At 43.1% G+C, this 19,521-nt stretch overlaps 1 protein-coding gene across 2 annotated transcripts; it reads right to left on the minus strand.

The window, feature by feature from the left end:
* Positions 1 to 1,590: 1,590 nt before the first annotated feature.
* On the minus strand, positions 1,591 to 17,541 carry CWC15 (CWC15 spliceosome associated protein homolog). Of its 2 annotated transcripts, none has more exons than XM_068669520.1 (8): positions 17,481 to 17,541; positions 16,749 to 16,808; positions 15,565 to 15,703; positions 13,392 to 13,504; positions 12,365 to 12,453; positions 11,711 to 11,821; positions 2,543 to 2,661; positions 1,591 to 1,942 (listed from the first exon to the last, which is right to left on the minus strand). In XM_068669520.1, the coding sequence occupies exons 3-8, from the start codon at positions 15,693 to 15,695 to the stop codon at positions 1,813 to 1,815; spliced, it is 693 nt and encodes a 230-aa protein (XP_068525621.1). In that variant the 5' UTR covers positions 15,696 to 15,703; positions 16,749 to 16,808; positions 17,481 to 17,541; the 3' UTR covers positions 1,591 to 1,812. The 2 variants fall into 2 exon arrangements, with proteins under 2 accessions (XP_068525621.1, XP_068525610.1); XM_068669509.1 differs by having other exon boundaries at positions 17,359 to 17,500.
* Positions 17,542 to 19,521: the final 1,980 nt, after the last annotated feature.

Consider the following 19,521-nt stretch of genomic DNA (forward strand, 5'->3'; position numbering starts at 1 on the left):
TACCGAGGAGGAAAACTCAGTAGTCACTCATGCAAAACCCACAAAGGGACAAGGCTGGAGCCTATTAATTACCTAATCGTGCTGGTGTGCTGCGGGGTCCCCAGACTCAGGTCAGGTTTCGCTGCAGGAGGCCAGGATACAGAGCTTTGGGGGGAGAGGACAGAGATAAGATCTGTGGATTTGTGCTGTGGCTGAACTCCACCAACAGAAAACCTCAGGGAGCTGCAGCCCTGGGCTTCGGGGGCTGCGGGGCTGCTTCTCCAGGGGCACCACAACAGCGCTGCTGGGTCAGGCTGAGAGCAGCAGCAAGGCCAGGCTGTGGCAGGAACAGCTCCTGCCACCCCCAAACATGCTGCCTGTGCACCGAGATTTTAGTAGCTTTAAATTCAGGAGTGAATTCTGAACCACAGCCACGTTCTGACTCTGGGGAGCTGTTACTATCACGAGGCAGGTAGCACGGGCAACACACACACACCCTCCTCCAGGAGCTGTAGGAGCCACATGACCCTAAGCATGCCGAAAATCTCTCTTCCAAGTAAACACGGGTATAAGCTGTTGGCATTAGCGCGCTATGCATTGCTTAATGAGAGGGTGGAAAATACAGCTACAACTACCGAAACCTTCAACAGGACACTAGAGTCATGCCCAGCAAAAAATCTCAAACGGTGCTCTACATTCACCGTCCTGAAAATGAAATCGGATATGGCTTCAAATTAAGAGCTTGAAAATAATACTGCTGCTGTAAGTGGCACGGAGAATGAGCTAGACTGGGAGTAACACTGGCAAGGGCACCGATTTTACATAAACACGTCTGAGCTCTGCCACCGTAACCTCCCAGGCAGAGGGCTACCCACCACCTTCTGTGCTGGCTCGGTTCACATCCACCGCGTCGCATGGCCTGGATTTCAGGTGCAACCGAGATGATGGAGGAGGAAAAAGAAACAAATCTGTTCACAACTGAGATTTTTCAGCCATTCGTTTTTTATGTCATCCTCTTAAATGTTAAAATGGACATTTTAAGATGAAACTGAAGTGTACAATGATATCTTGACAAGACTACTCATTTAATAAAAAACACTGCAAGTTTCTGACGATGCCATTACGACTGAACCCCATGCACACAGGCTGAGCCTTGACACGTGGCTGCGTCTGAAGGACTGAGCACTGGGATGATTTATTACAGAGGAACCCCCCTGAGGTCCCTGAGTATTCCCCCCAGGTTGTACCGCCCCAGAACATCCCAGAACGCAGGGCTGGTGAGAACCTGGAGGCAGCCCACAGAACGGTAACTCGGTTGCTAACAGAAGAAACCAAAACTGAAGAATAGCGAAATTTGTAACTAGATATTAAGATGAAGCAGTCCACTTTGCTACAAAAGATTAGGCCTTCTCAGTGCACCCTATCACATTCAGCTGCTCCCTGTCCTTGACAGCACTGCCATACAATTTGCGCCAGTTACAAACCCCCGTCCTTACAAACACAGCCTGTTTTGGAAAGCAATCCAAACAATCCGAGTGTTTACTGCAAACCAGCTTCTCTCTCCTACCATTTACAAGGCGGCCAGGAAAAGGAAATACGAACAGAAAAACATCCATGAAACACAAACTGGTTTAATTAAAACTGAAAAGGAAAGCATACTGAAGGAATAAAAACTCCAGATACACAGCAATTATTAATTATGAAGCTGTTGATGATCTTGGAAAAGCATTTGGGAACTCATGACCAAACGTTCAGCCTTGGATTCAGAGACAAGGAGGGGGGAAACAGCCATGACTTGCCAAGTCCTTCAGCACCGAAGCACATAAAACTGTACTACTTGATGTATTTTTCCATGAACTTTTTGTGAAATTCTGATCGCAGGGTATCATTGACGAATCTTTTGTCCTTTTTTGATTCATCTATTCCCTTGGCACAGTTCTTGAAGACAACATCGTCATCCCATCTGAAAATAAAGAAATGTTGTACTTTAGTGGGGTTATATGAAAATTCAGTGCAATTTATAAAAATATTTAAATGTTATCTGGCCCTCCTATTTAAAGAGCAACTAGTCATTAGGAGTGGATTCAGTCGTTGAAAATAAGAGATCTGTTCTTCTAATCCAAGCCATCTTCTTTATGCTTTTGAGTTAGAAGCAATAAAAATATCTGTGGATTAAAGGTTAATTTCTCTTTGCAGAAAATATTGGGTATTTGAGCAGAGCAGAAAACAAACTTTAATGGCCCAGAATTCTGATAAACGCAATAGTAATTGGAATATCTGCAACCAGGAATCCTCTTCAGAAAAAAGACTTAATTGCAGCTACCCTATAAATATAAAGCTACATTTTAAAGATAAGTACTACATCAGATTTCTCAAGGAACTTTGGTTCTGCTACTTTTCGTATCAATAATGTCACAGACAATTCTCAACCTGTTTTTTGATTTTGTACCACAAAGTAGCAGGATGGTTTGTTCAGAGAAACGAGCAAAACGCTGACATTTACAGACTCACAGCAACGTGAGGGAACTCAGGGGGGAACCTCACAGCACAGGCTGCACCCTACCTCCTCTTCACTTTGAAGTTTGCTTGAGGCTGCGCTGGGCCCGTAAGGTTCAGCAGCGGGTTGCCGCTTAGGATGTTCTCCATTCGAATTCGTTCTTCTTCAGCCTTTTGCTCTTGCTCCTGAGAACCAAAAAAGGACAGATTACTTTTCTGGGCCACTGTTCTAGAAACATATAAAACATTATTTAGCTGCAAATACCCACCATTACAGCTCTGATTTCCCAGAGCATTTGACACTTGTATACGACGGGAATAAGGACAGAAGCAGGGATACACTAAAGAGCTTAACGTTTCTAATAAACCCTCAATCTAGCAATGCTCATTTCTGCTCTACTTACTTCTGATATCCCATCAAATATTCAGTTAAATTCTAGCTTTACCATTTACATATTTATTATATGAAAAACTGTATCCAGATAAAAAGACTTGCCCTATCCTCATGAGAGGAGAGAATACATTACACTGTGTTCACTAGGTGGAAGAAACCTTCCAGCTTCTTGAAACCTCTCTATCATCTTGAGCAATCTGCTTGGGTTTTACAGCTACACCTTCCCTAGGGACTGATCAAAGAGAATATTTACTTCTCCTTGCACTGCTAGAGGCGTGCAACTCCAACCTGAGCAAGGTGCTGTGCTACAGGCAACACGAAGTCGATCTGGCTGCCCGCGCTTACAAGCTGTATTAATACATTTAGTGACTTAAATGCTCAGACTTGGTAATGTAATGCTCATTCTACATCAGTACACTTTGCCACACCCTTTTGAATGCATTACAAGGGTTTTTCTTTGGTGAACGTACCAGAAGGAAAACAACATTTTCTCATTTGGATGAGTAACTATGTTTCCCCCTCCCTGCATGCTGAAGTATGGCCTGCAAACAGCCTAGTTAAAAAAAAAAATAAAAAAAAACATCCTCAAGTCTCATTAGCGCCCCAGGAAACTCAAAGCTTTGCTTTTATAAATTATACAAATGAAAGACAGAGATCACGAGTAAGGTTTGTGTTCGAAAGTGCAGCAAATTCACGGCTGAGGGCTGCTATGGAACCCCAGAAGAGGAAATGTTTTCCTTGATGATAGCATTTACAAGGTTTAAGTGCTAAACTTGAAAACTGATCCTAGCCAGAGTTCTCTAGCTTCAAACACTTAATCAAAAATAAGTGACATATTACTATATCTATAACTTGCAGTGTTTTTCAGTTCCACAGCCTGGGTATGTAGAAAATTCCTTTAAGACAACCCAAGCCTCTTGAGAACAATCCCAGCTTGCCATATATACAAATACCAGACTAGGCAGGGGCATTGCTAAAGGTTTTACCTTTCAAAAAATGAGTTTTACTTATGAAAAAACAGCTACCAGCAGGCTGCTTCTCACAGAGTTTGTAACTAGCTGCAATTAATTGCCAGTGGAGTGTGGAAGAGCTCCCCAGAAGAGCATGTTGCTTAAAAACATGGCACTGCTTGAGGACAACCCCATGGTACCCTTACCCAAACATGTGGCTAAGCAAACTTGCTCCTTCTGTGCTGTCAACGGAGCTTTACCACAGACTGCAGCCGTGAATGTTATTAACACAAAAAAAAACGAAGTTCTGCGTTCCACACAGGGGTCTAAATCCAGCATCTGCGTTCCAACATCACTCATTACCACCCCAGTAAATAAAGAAACACAGAAATCAAAGATATTTTATAGGGAGCAGCAACTTCCCCTGTTTTAGAATTACAAACTCAAAATTTACATTTGTTTCCACTGTGGATTACACAGGAGAAATGCCTGCAACCTCTTTATCATGGCATGCCAGCCTTTGATTTGCTATTTTCTTTCCTCATAACAAGGAGGAACCCAGAGGAGCACCATCAGATGTGCTGCCCTCCAGATCAGGTGCTCCTACCAGCCCTCAGGCTGCCCAGCACATCCACCTCACCCGGCCCCTGGTGCCTACGGAGGACTTATCGGAAACCAAGCAAAAACTTTGATATTGATATGAGCAAAAAAAAAAAAAAAAAAAAAAAAAAATATATATATATATATATATATATATATCATTATTGATTTTCAGGTTACTCCCAAGAGTTTGTGTTTAATCCCATTTGGCAAACCTACAACAGGATGCAACCACACGAAGTGCTCTGTCTCATCCAAAATGAGGTGGGTTCTGCCTCATTAAGCTTAAATCTCTGTTGCTCCATTAAAAGTCAGACTTTGAAAAAAAAAGAGGGACCTGTAACTTGGTACATACATAAAAAAAATAACAAACATAAAAATGATACTGGATGGTACTCAAGAGAAACTGGTACTGATAACAGCATTGTAATAAATTAATATTCCTCTGTTGACAAAAGTTTCTGCAGAGAGAAGTTCTTTCAAGTCCTATAAATGCAACCACCAGAGCAGTTCTCCATTTTAGAGCTGAACACCAGGGGAACTCTTCTCAAGGAGGCATGCAGGGCACAGTACATCAGATTTCTAAGCCACCAACCTCGGCAATGATCCAGTTACTGGACCCGAATGCATGTGAGCACGTTTAGTTTTTCTGTAATAACATTTTAAAACTGCACACAGCCATCATCCTAACCTTTACGCTTTGCATGACCCATGTAATACCTTCCAGTCTTGATCAGCCTAACATATTTTGCTGTCTGATAATGAAAAAAGTATCATCAGCCTGACATGTTAAGATTTGGTGACAGAAAAAAAAATCAAATTGAAGAGTGACATCACATTTTTAAGAAGTGTTATCCTACAAGGAGTAGTGCAAGAGCAGGATTTAGCTCCAGATTCAGCCACCTACACTTAGACATCTGCCTGGAGGCATCGGAGCTCACATCTCAGAGGAGATCTGGAGAACACAGCGTGGTGCCAGGAGAGCTGTGCTGCTCACCCTAACCCACGCACCCGGGGAACTAACCATGCTCCGGGCTCTGCCTGCTGCACCGGCTTCGTCTCCACTGCACCAGAATGGAAGCTCGGGCGAGTAAGATATACGTACATCCCGATTTGGCATTTCAAGGGCAACTGAATCCTGTCTAAAACTGCACATTCCTGCTAAAAACCTATGTTGATTCAAGTCACCTACAATTCCAGAGGACTGGAGGGCAGCAAAACAGAATTCACACTATTAATAAAAGAAACAGAAAGGATGATAATAGGACTTTTAAATGATTACATTTTACTTTTGCACCTAGTAAATTATTAGAAACTACTAAGAACACAATGCCAACAGGAGCTGTCAGATCTTTCAGAGAGACAGCAGTTGTAGAAAACATCCAGGAATCTTATTTCAAAGATCCATTTTCCCTTTCTGCTGCAAGCGACACCGCACAGCCCCTGGGCACGTTGTTGGCTGCTTCGCCGCTCTGCTGGCGAACAGAACCCTGCTTTTAGACCTGCAGAGACAGCACAACTACAAGTAGGAACAAACTGCGTTATCTTTGTCATTAAAGATCAACGGATTAGAGGCTGAAAACAAATGGGGAACGGATCTGTTGAGTAAGACATCGCCAGGCTCAGTCACCTCACAAAGACGATGTGGCGCACGTGGTGGCTTATTGCTGGAATTCCATCATTCCAGATTTAGGAAGTAGGCTCATTCTGAAGATGAGTCTTGAAGACTTTTGTATCATTTAGCTCTACTAAAACCTCCCCGGGAAGGTATGCAGAAAGTACAAAATAGGTTGGTTATTCAATTCTGTATCTCAGGCACGGAGGAAACCCGAGGTGTAACTCATGGGGCTGTAAAGCTGACATTTACACTCAGGCTAATTTATACACTCCGGCCAGAGCTGTAAAACCCCTCATCTCCAGCCAAAAAAAGGTTTTCGTTACATTTCAGAATTTTCCACATCAATCTTCCACTGCCCACTCCTCCAGGCGACGGAGCATGGCTTGTATCAAACCCAACAGAGCAGACACAAGCTTCCCAGCTGTCTGAGCCTCACACCTCTGGGGCACGACACAGCACAGCTGTTTGCAAAATAAACGGTTCGGCTTCCTCCAAAGCCTGCATCGTTCTCCTACATGGTGGAACAAAGGCAGATTAGGTTAAAACACTCTGGGTACAACAAACCTACAACGGGAGAAAAGCCTAAGGGAGAGAATAGCCTCTCTCTGTTCACTCCACCCTTTTAAAAATAACGTTTCTTTGTCTGCCTTTCCGTTCTGCGAGATGAGGCATACAATTCTTTTCCTAAACTCTTACAGGAAAAAAAAAAAAAAAAAAAAAAAACCACCACGCTGCAGGTTATTCCATCACTACATGCAGCAGCGCTGTACCAACTGCTTGCAGGGATGACTCAGAAGCCAGCCACATTGGTGGGAAGCAGCTCCTTCCTCTGCTGCCCCGTGGTAGTGGCAGAGGCAAGAGAAGAGGAATATTGTGGTGTGGGGAATAAGACTGGACTGGCAGAGGGAGCCCCGTGCCCCAAGGAAGCAGATGGAGCCGATGCTGTGTGAAGTGGGAGTCACAGCAAGCCTCAACTGCACGCCTGAACTCATCATGGGGGGGGAAACCAGAAAAAGCTGCATTAACCTGAACTGAACAATCATTCCTTATCTTGCTGCAAGAATAACAGTCCCTTGGCATACTTGTTTCTGACCGCAAAGGAAAGAAAAACAGTATTGTTACCATGGTTATATTTCTTCTAGTATAGCTGCTACCCTTCGCACAGAGCAAGATTACTTTTGCAGAAAAGTGCTGAAATTCCTGAAATGACTCCATTGTATTAAAATAAGTTACCCTGCTCAGTTTTCGCAGAAATGGAGTTGTTGCAGAAAATCTGAAATATTCCTGTATCACTGAAGGTTAAAAAAATCACAAAACCTTATTTAAGTGATATTTTTTGAATGACAAACTATGACAGCAGGGTCCTTTAGCAGCATAGAGCAAAACTTAACAATGCAGAGATCAACCCCAGTAACATAATCCCACCCAGATCACTAACTCTGTGCAATACAGTGTTTCAAATAATTGTTTGAAATTCCAAAAAAATAAACATGCAGAATAATTGCAGTGACTATATGCAAAATTGTTGTCATTCTCCCCACAAGTGATGGGACTTTATCATTAGTTTTTGACAAGGGAAGGCACTGCCAGCACGTCTCACAAACATTTAATGAAGAAATATACTCCAACATCTGCTTCTTCATTGAAATCCTTCCTTAATCACCAATTTGGCGCTCCAGTTTTAGTTATATACTTAAAATTTAAGTGAAAGGGTTGAAATCGAGACTCATTTAATGTATTAATTGAGAGAAGCTGAGGCTACAACATAGGACAGAGCTAAGATCTCCTTTGGCCATTAGAGTAAAGAAATACATCCAGTTACAGAGAAGTACTGGGTGAAAAGAAACTGTAATAGAGCCAGCCAGAAACTTTAAGTCTGTGCTCAGATAAGCATAAAATGACTGGATGCTAAAATAGCTTTGCTGGAACTGTGCTTGTACATTCAGCAGCTTGCTGGTTTGAGGTTTGTTTTTAATTATTGCAATTTACCTTTTAAGGAAGTCTTGAAAATTGGAAATTAGGAATGCTGTAACGCTGAATTTGGAATACTGAAATATGGTCCCACAAAAGCTATCCGTGGATGGTTAGCACAGGCAGCAGTTCCTGTGTTTGTACAGTTTTAGACAGATCCAGGATTATTCCATAGAAATGGCTCCCAAAACTAAGATCTGCTGGTCAGTTCAGTCTCTACTACAAACAAGCTAGGTTTAAATTGGTTAAAGAGGTTCAAATTGCAGAGGGCAGGAGAAAAGTCAGAACAACTTCTGTCCCCAATCAGCTTTTTAAGAAGTTTATAGTAATTGTTTTGTTTCTAAAAGTTAAAGAGAATGAAAGCATTTTGAGATTATTAATAGGCTTTGACAGCAATCTTTTATTTTGTTAAAAAACTATTTCCTTCACGGATTAAAGGAAATACCAGCATGAAGGAAGTTAGGACCTCTTCACACTAACATTTACCAAAATCAGAGGTTTTTGGTGGAGATTGGCATTACCACATGAGGGAAGTTAACACAGAACATGATGAACCGAAAAATAGCACGTTCCTATCTCCCATTTTTTTAACTGCCTGACCAGAAACACACTTTAAAAGGAACAGTCCTCCTCCCATGGCAACTTCAATACTGAGCACCAAAGTGACCAGTGAAACAGGTAACAAAAATACAGCATTTACTTTAAATAAAGTCTCAGAAATAACTGCAGTAACATTGCTGGATAGTGTAACTGAAGTACAAGGAAAAGATCCACATATAGCACAATTTTGGGATCGAGTGCTACATTTTAGCTATGTCATCTTTTCCAAGAAGATGCACGGGCACATTAATCTGCCTGTATAACACGGAACAGATGTGAGAACAACGTGCAGCAGAGTGAAGAGGCATTCCCTGCTCTTTCCCTTTTGCCTTGCCACCAGTTTACCCAACCCGTCCACTGGGGACAACGCTGCTCCAGCAGATAAACCAACTGTTTACCTGGCTTAGGGTTAACGGCAGCTACAACTAACAGCTTATATGAGATGTTATCCTGAAATCAGCTACATGACTAATATAGTTACTTACAAAATTAGGTTTAAATTACAGTTTGCAACATGTGATAATACAAAATCCACATATATCCTATGAAAGGGGATTTATATTAAATGGTTATGAAATGCTTTCTCAATAACACCTTATTTTAAGGACATAGGAAACAGCATTACCTAGACAGATTGCACCCCTGAAGACAAATAGGAAATCTTTCCTAAACAAACCCTTACTACCAGAAATTCTTTCCAACACTGCACTCTGCCGTGGTTTTTACTTTTTTAATGAACATTCTCTTGGTTCCCTACACTCAAAAAATTACCCTCAAGAAAATAAAGTTCCAATTACTTCAAAGCACCCACTGTTTAATATAGATGTCACTTTTTAATTAACCACCATTCGTTAAGATGAACAGAGTAGGTAGTGAGCATGCAATGATGTATACAATTGCAAGTAACTAATGATTTTAGGGATGAAATAAAGGGATTCATTTCAGATAAATGTGCACATCTTAAGTATTCACGTAGTGCTGGACATTGTAAGCCCTATGTTTTATGGGTGGGGAGCACCCATGAAGGCAAAGAATAACACCAGTTAAAAGACAGCAAGATAAAACAAGTGCTGTAAGAAATATTTCAGAGCTCTTAGCACCCTCTAGTGGCAAAATAAGAACTTTGTAGACTGCCAACAACCCTGCTTTCCACAAATGAACAGATAAGCACGTGTGGTTGTGCGTGCTGTAATTTACTACCATTATTTTCCCAAGGCAAGGTCTCTAAATTGAAGCATGGCAGAAGTTATGCTGTTTATTCTAGATGTATAACTGCAACAATGAAGCAAACTGAAAACGTACCCGGATACAAGTTTTCACTTTAGGCACTCTGTGCAGGGTTATTTCAACTAGCAGCCTTTCCTCTACATTGCTACTCTTAAGTTGTATTTTGATACACTTCAAGCAAGAATACCAGGAAGGACCATTGCCAGTGTTTTCAGGTCATTTTTGCCATGTCTTCTGCAGCTACAACAATTTCATGTGATGTGTGACAAATGTCTAGCCAAGAGATGGGAGATGCTTCAGCTACAGTTTAACTTAAAAGACTATTTGCAGGCCATAGGGAGAACCAATTATCAACAGTCTTTTAAGGAAAGTTTCTACACTGAAGCAACATAGTACAGCTTTTAACTTCTCAAACTACTTTACTCTAAGATTGCAGACTTGTTTTGGTTAAACTCACTGTTTTTTTTTACAGGTCTTGCTGACTCTAAAGGTTAACTTCCATACTGTTAGCTGAAAGAGCAGTCAAGCACTGGTGCCTGCAGCAGCTGACATTATTCTCTCAGCTGCTCCTAGTGTCTGCTAGAGGCTATGCCCTGCTCACTAACTCTAGTGGAGAGCAGCTGAATCTTGTGGAGAGCACTTGTGAAAAAACATTCCAGCTGTAAGGGTGCGTGTTGAGCTACAGAAAAAGCTATGAGTTGTTCAGAGGTATCAAAACATTGTTGTCACAGCAGCAAAGACCCTGATCAATATTTAATAGTTTTTAGCATGTGCTAGAGTAATCTCAGATTACTTTATATAAAGATGATAGATTCTACATTAGCGTCAACAAAACTAACAACATACAAAACTACACAGACCAAAGTATGTAACTTTTTGTTCAAAAGCACTAAAACCGTTTAAGCCAAAAAAGAGAGCTTACTCAAAGCAGAAGAGGGAATGCTGAATATATCCACCAAATTTCTTGCACCTCCATAGGTAAAGAATTTCAGCAGTGCCAATGAAATACTTGGACTGCAAACTCCAGTGCAATATGGTGTTAGAGCCAACGCAATTCATCCTGACCACTCAGCATTTTGCTAACACTGACAATTCCCAGAACGAAGTCCCTGAAGTCCTCTCATTAATCAAGGACTCCAGTAATGAACTCCAGCCCAACCATCTCTTACACCAAGAAGGTGGGGGAGTCAGTGGTATAGGAATCGTAGGCCATACACAAGTTGATTTACCACATCCTGAAAAGATTATCAGCCACGTTATTAATTTCCATGGAGACATTTTCTAAATAAATTCATCCATGTATGATCACTTCAAAGTAGTTCTGGCTTTACAGTTACAGTTGGTGCTTCTTGCCAAGGCAACATAGCACTGGTGTTGTAAACAGATCAAAAACTTTATCAGAAGTTGAAGCCAGAATCAAAAGCAAAGAGCACACTGATATTTTTAATTAATGAACAAAAGTGGCACATTTCTTTTTCCCATACAAGCTAGTTAAAAAATGAAATTCCACTGGATGATGACAGGAAGGTTCACCAATGCCGTTATAATGTTCAGTGTGACAGCTGCCTTCAGAGGACTTGTGTGTTAAAAGCAAGATTGTCTTCAGTCAAACGTCTCTACAAAGCATTGGGGAAGTAAATAAAACATTTTGGTAGAATATGCACCCATAAATATGTCTGCTGAAGAAAAAATTCTTGACAACAATTACTAGAAAAACAAACTCATCAGACTCCACTTGAGAAGTGTATTTTGAAGTGTTGGGAGCTTGGCACTTACTTCGTTTACCAGTTCTCCCTTATCCTAATACCTAAGGCATAACAGTTTTGATAAGCACGTTTGCAAAAAGCAGATGCTCTTTAATGGGTGAGATTTTACCTTTCGAGCCTGTTCCTCAGCTCGCTCCTTCTTAATTTTTTCCAGTTCAGCCAGAAGAGCTGCAGTGTCATCATCGTCACTGTCTTCCAAGTCCTCATCTTCATCATCCTCCTAGGAGCAACAAAAGGAAGCAAGTAGTAGTTCATTCATTCGTTTAATAAATACATTTTTAAAATAAATGCATCTTTTAATTCTGAAGATTACTACAGAGATCTTAGTTGATTAAAAAAAAAAAAAAAAGAATTATGAGAAGTCTCCCAGAGTGTACTGGTTTTCCCAGCTTCTTTACCTCAACAGTTCTGCCTTTGGGAAATTCTAACTAGCCCAGTACTTGACTGAGTCTAAAAAAAACAAAACAAAACAAAACAAAAAAACACCAATATTTTAAGTGGTATTTTCAGTTCTCTAGTTTTTGTGTGCTAGGAGTCACAGTGAACTTGCTCCCCCTAAGAGCATCACTGCAGCATGGAACAGAATCCTCTGAAGCACTCTGGACTTCTGCCAGAGCAGAGTAACTGAAAAAGGAAACTACGCTGGAAGCAGTTGTTAGTTACCTGTCTTAAATCTTTAACATACCTACAAGTACATGTTCTATTAATAGCAAATCCCCAAGGCAGGACAATGAAAGGAAAGACGACAGAAAAAGATACTTACATCAGTAAGAGGATCGTCTGCATCAAGATTTGCTGCAGGAATCTGGTCTAGTCGAGGCTTCTTGGACACTGAAGATGATGTCGTGTGCTCTAAGGGACAGGATTAAAAAAAGTGATTAAGTTAATTTCACTTAACAGCACCTAATGTCAGAAAACAAGTTTCCATTATGAAGTTGTCTTGCATTAGAGAAAGAAATGAGCTCATGCTTTTCTGTTCTTCCTCACCTCTCAATCTTAATGCCTGTGCTAATTCCCTTGTATCCTCAAACAAACATCCCCAAACTTACTATTTAGCCTCTAAGTGATTTTTGAAGTTTTGAAGTTATTATTTCAAGATGAAAGAAGAACAGAAGGAAAAGCTGTGGAAAAATATCTTTATTTGATATATCCAATTGCAGTGTTTCCACTGTGGACCACCCCAAAGCATTACTATTACCTAGTCTGGCCCAAAAGACACCTGTTTTTATCTGTGAATTTGAAATCCCCTTAAGACTTCTGTACACTTCACAACTAAACCTCAAGTATCTAAATTCTGTCAAGCTTAATATTAAAAACAAGTATTTCTCAAAAAAAAAAAAAAAAAACAATCCCACTAAATCCCAGCCTTTGATTTTTGTTTTAATTCTCATTCACTGTACAGGAACAGAACCAGGTACTTTAAAAAACAACCTATTACTTCACTAGAAGATGAGTCATTCCCTTTCTCCTTCCTCTCTCATCTGTCCAAGCACAAAAAAAGCCTTTATTAACTGCACATACCGTTGCCAAACCATTACAATCATACTGTACCAGCTGGCCTGCATGAAGGACTGTGCTTTTCTACTGGCTGGCCTAGATTTTCGCCAGCTCGAAGCCAGCGTGAAAGGCAGCGGACATTCCCTTGCAGGTCAACAGCTCTGAGCTATCAGAGCAATACCCTAAAATCTGCACTCATGACACGCTGTCTGCAACCTGAACCTTGTAACATGGAATTCTGTGCAAATGTGATGTCTCAGAGGTATTATTTCTTGTTAAAGTGCTGGTTTTACCTCTTGTTGGTCTGTCTCTGTTCTTTTCTCTTGCAGCAACCCGTTCCCTCTCTTCCAGCTCCCTCCTGAAGTCACGGTTACGCACCTCTTCAGGAGCATCCTGAGTGGTCTGTCTGAAATAACAAGGAGGGAGAGAAGCTGAAGGTGACAGCCTGCAGCTGGTAGCAATATTTGAAGGATATATGTTTGAAGAATAAATAAATAAATATTTGAAGAATAAATCCAGGGGTGAACAAGTTAAATGCAGAGAATAAGAACTGGGTACACAGTGGACATGTATTTCTTCGTTCTCTCTTCATCAGTCCTCTTCCCTGCATACATTGCACACACAGACATGCAATGACACATACACACGTTCCTTCCAGTGGCTCTTGAATTAAAAAAAAACAAAACAAAACAAAACCCCACAAATTCCTGCAAAAACAGGTTGACTGCATCTAACCCCTGTAGGTATTTGTAAATCTGTTCTCCTGCTATCCAGGGTGACATCTATCAGGTCAGCTTTTCTCTCAGCTTTATTATCTCAATTTGCCACTGGAAAGAAATCTCTAAAGCTTGTAAATTAGACCAAAACTCGAGTATACTTTTCTCAAACCTTTTCCCCCATGCAGAAACACGATAAAGTCCCATGTCTGGAAAAAAAATAAAAAAATCAGGGAGAAGCAGCAAAACACTAGTGTTAGTGAAACATGTTGCAAATTCACCTTTTTCTTTCTATTATATAGCACACTCTGGCCAAAAGCAACAGCTTGTTTATATTTGAGTCACACTGCATTCCACCCAGAGCGTGCTGGATTTGCGTGAAAACCTTGAGGAGAACTAATGAAGAAAAAGCAAGCAGCAATTCTTTTCACCTTTCTGTGAACCCACTTCTGGAAATAAGAGTGCCTGAAGAAACCCAGGCTCTAGCCATTATAAATACACTGTGTGCAGAGGCTGTCTTCATGATGGAGTTATTTCATTTGTTTCCGTAATTAAAAACCTGAATTCAGAATCCCCGACTTGCTGCAAAAATCCCCTGAGGCCCTGTGTCACTCAGGCAAGCCCGAGTGGGACTGAGACACAGCATCTTTCCTGCAGTGATGCAGGCCTAGCAATTTAACAAAGTCAACTTTGGATTAGGTTTTGGGGAGAAAGGAGACACTTACTGCCCCCTCCATCTCTCCTGCACACACCAAGGGACTTGTTAAAACACACACTGTAGCCCTGTATAAATTTCTCCCCACATGCTCCTTTCAAAACAAGAGCCTCGTGTTCCAAACCCCGGTGCTGTTTAAAGAGGCAAACCACCAGCCACTTCTCCTGTAATAACAGAATGCACCTGACAGCACTTTTTGTGCTGTTGATTTTGGTACTGTCCAAAAAAAAAAAACACCCCTCCAGCTCCCTCATCCACAGGTTTTCTTCAGAGGGGCAGAAGGGAAGAGGTGAAAGGGCAAAAAGCTGCGCAAAGTGCAAGTTGGAAACTTTAGCAGAAGTTTCACTGACAAAAGTAACATCAGCTCGATGAAAACGATTTTAGGCTGACACATTTCAGCTAAATTCTAGGTGCCTGTGCTGCACTGACTCCAAATTTCACATCATCCTTCAGCAGAGCATCAACAATTTATTACAAATTTCATACAGAGGATAACATTTATGTAAAATCCTATTATCTTTCAGACTATTTAAAGCAACTGCCTCTTCTGGGACCTGCACAAACCACTTGCAGTGTTTAATATCAGCTCTTCCAACACCTGAGCGCTATTCCATGATTTCCCTGCCTCCTCTTAATGCTCCCCCCCCAGTGGTTCTCAGCCAAGACATAAAACACTTTCCTCCTTCTGAGACTTGCTCAGTCTGATCCTGCAAGTGACAGACCCTGAATGGCTCAGCTGTCTCCTTCCACTCCCAAAGCTTTTCTTTTCACTCCACTGCCTGAAACACTTGGTCTCCAAAGCTCATCTTCTGATGGCTCACTTCCATAACTGGACGTACCACTAAAATTAAACTTCTCAAACCTGCGAACCATTCGGTCTCCTAAATCTGCTTTGGAGATGTGCAATTTCAGCCCGCTCACTCAGCATTGCTGCACAGTATCTGGTCATAACAAAAAACAAACAAACAAACAAAAAACCCACCAAACATTCCTATCCTGTTTTCCCACAAGCCAGACCAAACACACAGCACTTACCTGTATTTGATTTTAGTATGAGAGGGAAGGTCTCTGCTGGAATACTGCTTGGATAGCTGGCTTAAGTCTCCTTCGCCTTTTCCTCTTCCTCCTCTCGCAGGCTCAAAGGTGGGCCTTGCTGCTGTCGTCATTTTGGTGGCTACAAAATCAAGGGCAAGAAGCAGCCATTACTAGAGCTTACAGGGAAAGGCACTCACCAGAAGCTGCTACATCGTTCCTGGAACTGTAGCAACAGATCTCTAACCATCTCTTGGCACCTGACCCTTAAAATTTAAGGAGTTTCTTATCAACAGAATTTATTCAGATTTTCAAAAGAAAGTCTTTTCCAACATGACTGAAAGCTGACATACAGATCTAAATGAGAATGCAAAGTCATGTTTATACAGTAAATACAATGCCAGGAGCCAGTCTCCTCTCCTTAAGTCCTGGTGGTAAGGAAGTAACTGAACTCCTTCCCCTGGAAAAAGGACAGCCAAAAACTCCCTGCCTATTCAGAATGATTTCTCCTTCATTCCCCAAAGCGTATCTCGGGATTGCCACCACGAATGCTGGCTGACACAGCTCATGACATGCCCAGGATGGTGCTGGTAATTCAGCAGTGATGATGGTCACACATCCTGTAGGCTCTAGCCCTTGCCCTGGCCCTGTCAGTTCTCCTGTGCAGGCACAGCACTGACACTGGTAACGCGGCAGAGCCCTGTGGGACTGCCCTGCACAGAGCTCCAGCTGGCCAGAGGAACTTTCTCAAGCACTAGAACTAATGTTTTCTCTGCAAGCACAAGGCTGATGGCTTCAACCATACATAAACCACATACAAATCACAAAATATCCTGCTTGGGCAAAGGCAGAAGTTTTCAGCAGTTCCGTTTTAGAACCTGCAGGATCTCACCTACCACCAGCGTGCCCTAACAATGGAATAATGGGCACCAAGAGCTGCAGCTGTGACAAAGGAGCAAAATAGGCTCTGAGCAGCCTTGGCCACACGGACTCCCTGTCAGCACGCAGTGCACTCAGTGCTGGGGGACAGGAGCTGGAGACCCATGAGCCCAAACCACTCAGCCAAGGCCTGAAGACACCACGGCAAGCACACAACCACTGCCTGGCTGCTCAACCAGTGCCACCTGAGTTCTGTTACGCAAAGCAGCGCTTAATCCTGCTCCAGCAGGGCACGCGCTCCCACTCACCTCTACCTACAGATACATCCGCAGGGATGCAGGAAGAGCCACAGGGCCAGGTGTTCAAGGCTGTCGAGAGAACAAATTTAAATCAGAGAAAACCAAGCAGATGATATTGTTCCACGTGCTGTTGTGATATTGCAAATAAAAGTTATTTGTGCTCCACTTGCACAAAGCACATGAGTTTGTTAAAAGTAAGCAACGTATTTGTTGCTCACAGTGACGTCCCACCACGCACCGCGCACCGAAGCACTACGCAGAAAGCACAATTCACAGCATAAATAAAAATAAAAAAAAAAAGGCAGCCAGCAGCTGGCCAGGCTCATTAGGAGCTGCTGACACCTTCCCAAACGCCATGCGAGCTGGCTGGGGCTCAGCACGGCCTCCACAAGACCTACAAAACCCCAACCCGGAGCCCCAACACCCCCTAAACCACCCCTGCTCCTTCCCGAGCCCTGCCCGCGTTCACCTTGGCCTTAAAATCCCAAAACCCCACACCCGACCCCTCAGGTTTTGGGACCGCAGCCCCGGAGCAGCCACCTCAGGGCCTACAGCAAGGCAGCGCCGCCGCGCCGCCCATCAGCTCCCCGCCACCCCAAGCGACAACGAGGGGGCTTACCCCGATGTTAGGATGCCCCAGAGCCGTCCCAGAGCTCTCCCAGCCGCTCACAGCCCCTCAGATTCCCCCTCACAGCCCGGCTCTAGGCCGCCGCCGCCATCCCCCCGCCCTCCAGGCCCTACCATAGAGGCGGCCCCGCCCGCCATCATGGCTGCCCAAAATGGCGCCGCGGCCTGCCCAGCCATGGCGCCCCCTGCCCTCGGCGCTGGCCCTGTGCAGGCTGTTCCTCCTCTAGCACCCGGGTTCACAAATAAATAAAAAAAAGTGTAGAAACGAGTACGGGGGTGATAAAAACGCCCAGTTCTTCCCTTTGCGTAGCCGTGTGCATTGACAGTGTTAGCCTCAGCCTGCCAGTCAGTAGCCCCCCCTTACAAATCCCCTCAAACTGGTGTGTTTTCACTGCTGTTCCCCAAAAGTATCCTCAAACAGGTGTGTTTTCACTGCTGTCCCCCCCCCCAAATATCCTCAAACTGATGAGTTTTTACTGCTGTCCCCCAAAAATATCCTCAAACTGGTGTGTTTTCACTGCTGTCCCACAAAAAACATCCTCAAAGTGATGAGTTCTTACTGCTGCACCCCCTCAATCCCCTCAAACTGGTGTGTTTTCCCTGCTGTGTCTCCCCCCCCTCAATCCACTCAAACTGGTGTGTTTTCATTGCTGTCCCCACCAAATCCCCTCGAATTGGTGTGTTTTCCCTGCTGTCCCTTCCCTCCCACTTCCCCCCCCCAAAAAAAAAAAAGAAGCCAAAGTGTGAACGAATATTACGCAGTTATTAAACAGATTTTCTCTCTTGTGCTTGCCCTTGTTTTTAAATTGCATTTGGTTGCTAAGCCTTTGCGAATTGCATTAGGATATGTGAAGTAAAAGGTTCTCTGATGTATCTTGAGACCTTATTAATGTGTTAATGTGTTTAAATATCTGAGGGCAGTGTGTCAAGAGGATGGGGCTGGTCTCTTTCCAGCTGTGCCCAGTGACAGGATGAGAAGCAACGGGCACAAACTGAAACCCAGGAGGCTCCAACTCAATACAAGGGGGCACGTCTGTACCTTGAGGGTGACAGGGCACTGGGACAGGCTGCCCAGAGAGGCTGTGGGGTCTCCTTCTCTGGAGATATCCCAAACCCGCCTGGATGCCGTCCTGCACAACGTGCTCTAGGTGATCCTGCTCGGCAGGGGTTGGACTGGGTGATCTCCAGAGGTCCCTTCCAACCCCAGCCATTCTGTGACTCTGTGATCTGCAAACTAACACGGAAACTTTCCTAAACTACTCTTCACCCAGCATGCAATTTAGAAGAGAGCCCGCAAGAGGTCCCCAAAGACATTGCGATGCAGGGAGCTACAGCAACTGATGCAAATGACACCCTGTGGGCAGCCAGCCATCAACGAAAGCACTTGGAAGAAGTGGGCCCTTGTTGTACAAAGAAACCACGTCCCGTTCTTGGCTTGTGCGAGAAGAATTTATAAACCAGCTCCGAGGCACACTGAACCTCGAGGAAGTCTGTGTCGTTTCCATTTGGGTTGGAAGACACATCTAGGAACAGCAGGAAACACTCCCAGTTGCGTACCCTGCCTCTGGGAATTTTGCTTTGATGCGTTTCTTCACTCTTTGTCTAAAGAGGTGCGAGGGATGTTTATTTACATTGTCTTCTATTATTTTTCGGGTTGATTATTTCTTCAGAGTTTGTCACCCGCAGTGTTGCTCCAGTCCACTTTCCCTTTGCATTTCCAGCATTTAGAAAATGACAGACTGGCAGCTATACTTTTAGCTGGCAGCAAAGAAAAATTTTCTACTCTTTCTTGACAATGGTAGAAGTTTTACTTTGGTTATTTTAGGCAACTTGTCAAAAGTTTCAAACTTCAATCAGAACACGTAGGTAGTAACAATAATTACTGTGTCACTTTGTATGTCAATACTCAAGCATCCACAACTGCATTTTCCTATCTGCAAGCCTCAGTCCACGTGCCTGGTTTGCTATTGATTTCACTACAGGCAGCTTAGACTCAAGACCAAACCTCTGAGAAGGGTCTGGCTTCCCAGCTGGGCCGTCAGAAATTCAGTGTTTGTCAGTCAGCAGACTACAGATCACAGCAAGCTGAAATCAGCATGTCATCCTATGATGGCAAATGTTATTCGTAACTTTATACATAGCTATCTCTGGACTT

Source organism: Anas acuta, chromosome 1 (genome assembly GCF_963932015.1).
Source record: "Anas acuta chromosome 1, bAnaAcu1.1, whole genome shotgun sequence".
Taxonomy (NCBI): domain Eukaryota; kingdom Metazoa; phylum Chordata; class Aves; order Anseriformes; family Anatidae; genus Anas; species Anas acuta.

What these genes read in the sequence shown, in the direction of transcription:
- CWC15 (XM_068669520.1), bottom strand. Translation starts at nt 15,695, where the DNA reads ATGACGACAGCAGCAAGGCCCACCTTTGAGCCTGCGAGAGGAGGAAGA. An exon ending in CAGACGATCCTCTTACTGAT is followed by an intron (nt 11,822 to 12,364) that starts GTAAGTATCTTT and finishes TGTTGCTCCTAG; the next exon opens with GAGGATGATGAAGATGAGGA. An exon ending in AACTTCAAAGTGAAGAGGAG is followed by an intron (nt 1,943 to 2,542) that starts GTAGGGTGCAGC and finishes CTTTATTTTCAG; the next exon opens with ATGGGATGACGATGTTGTCT.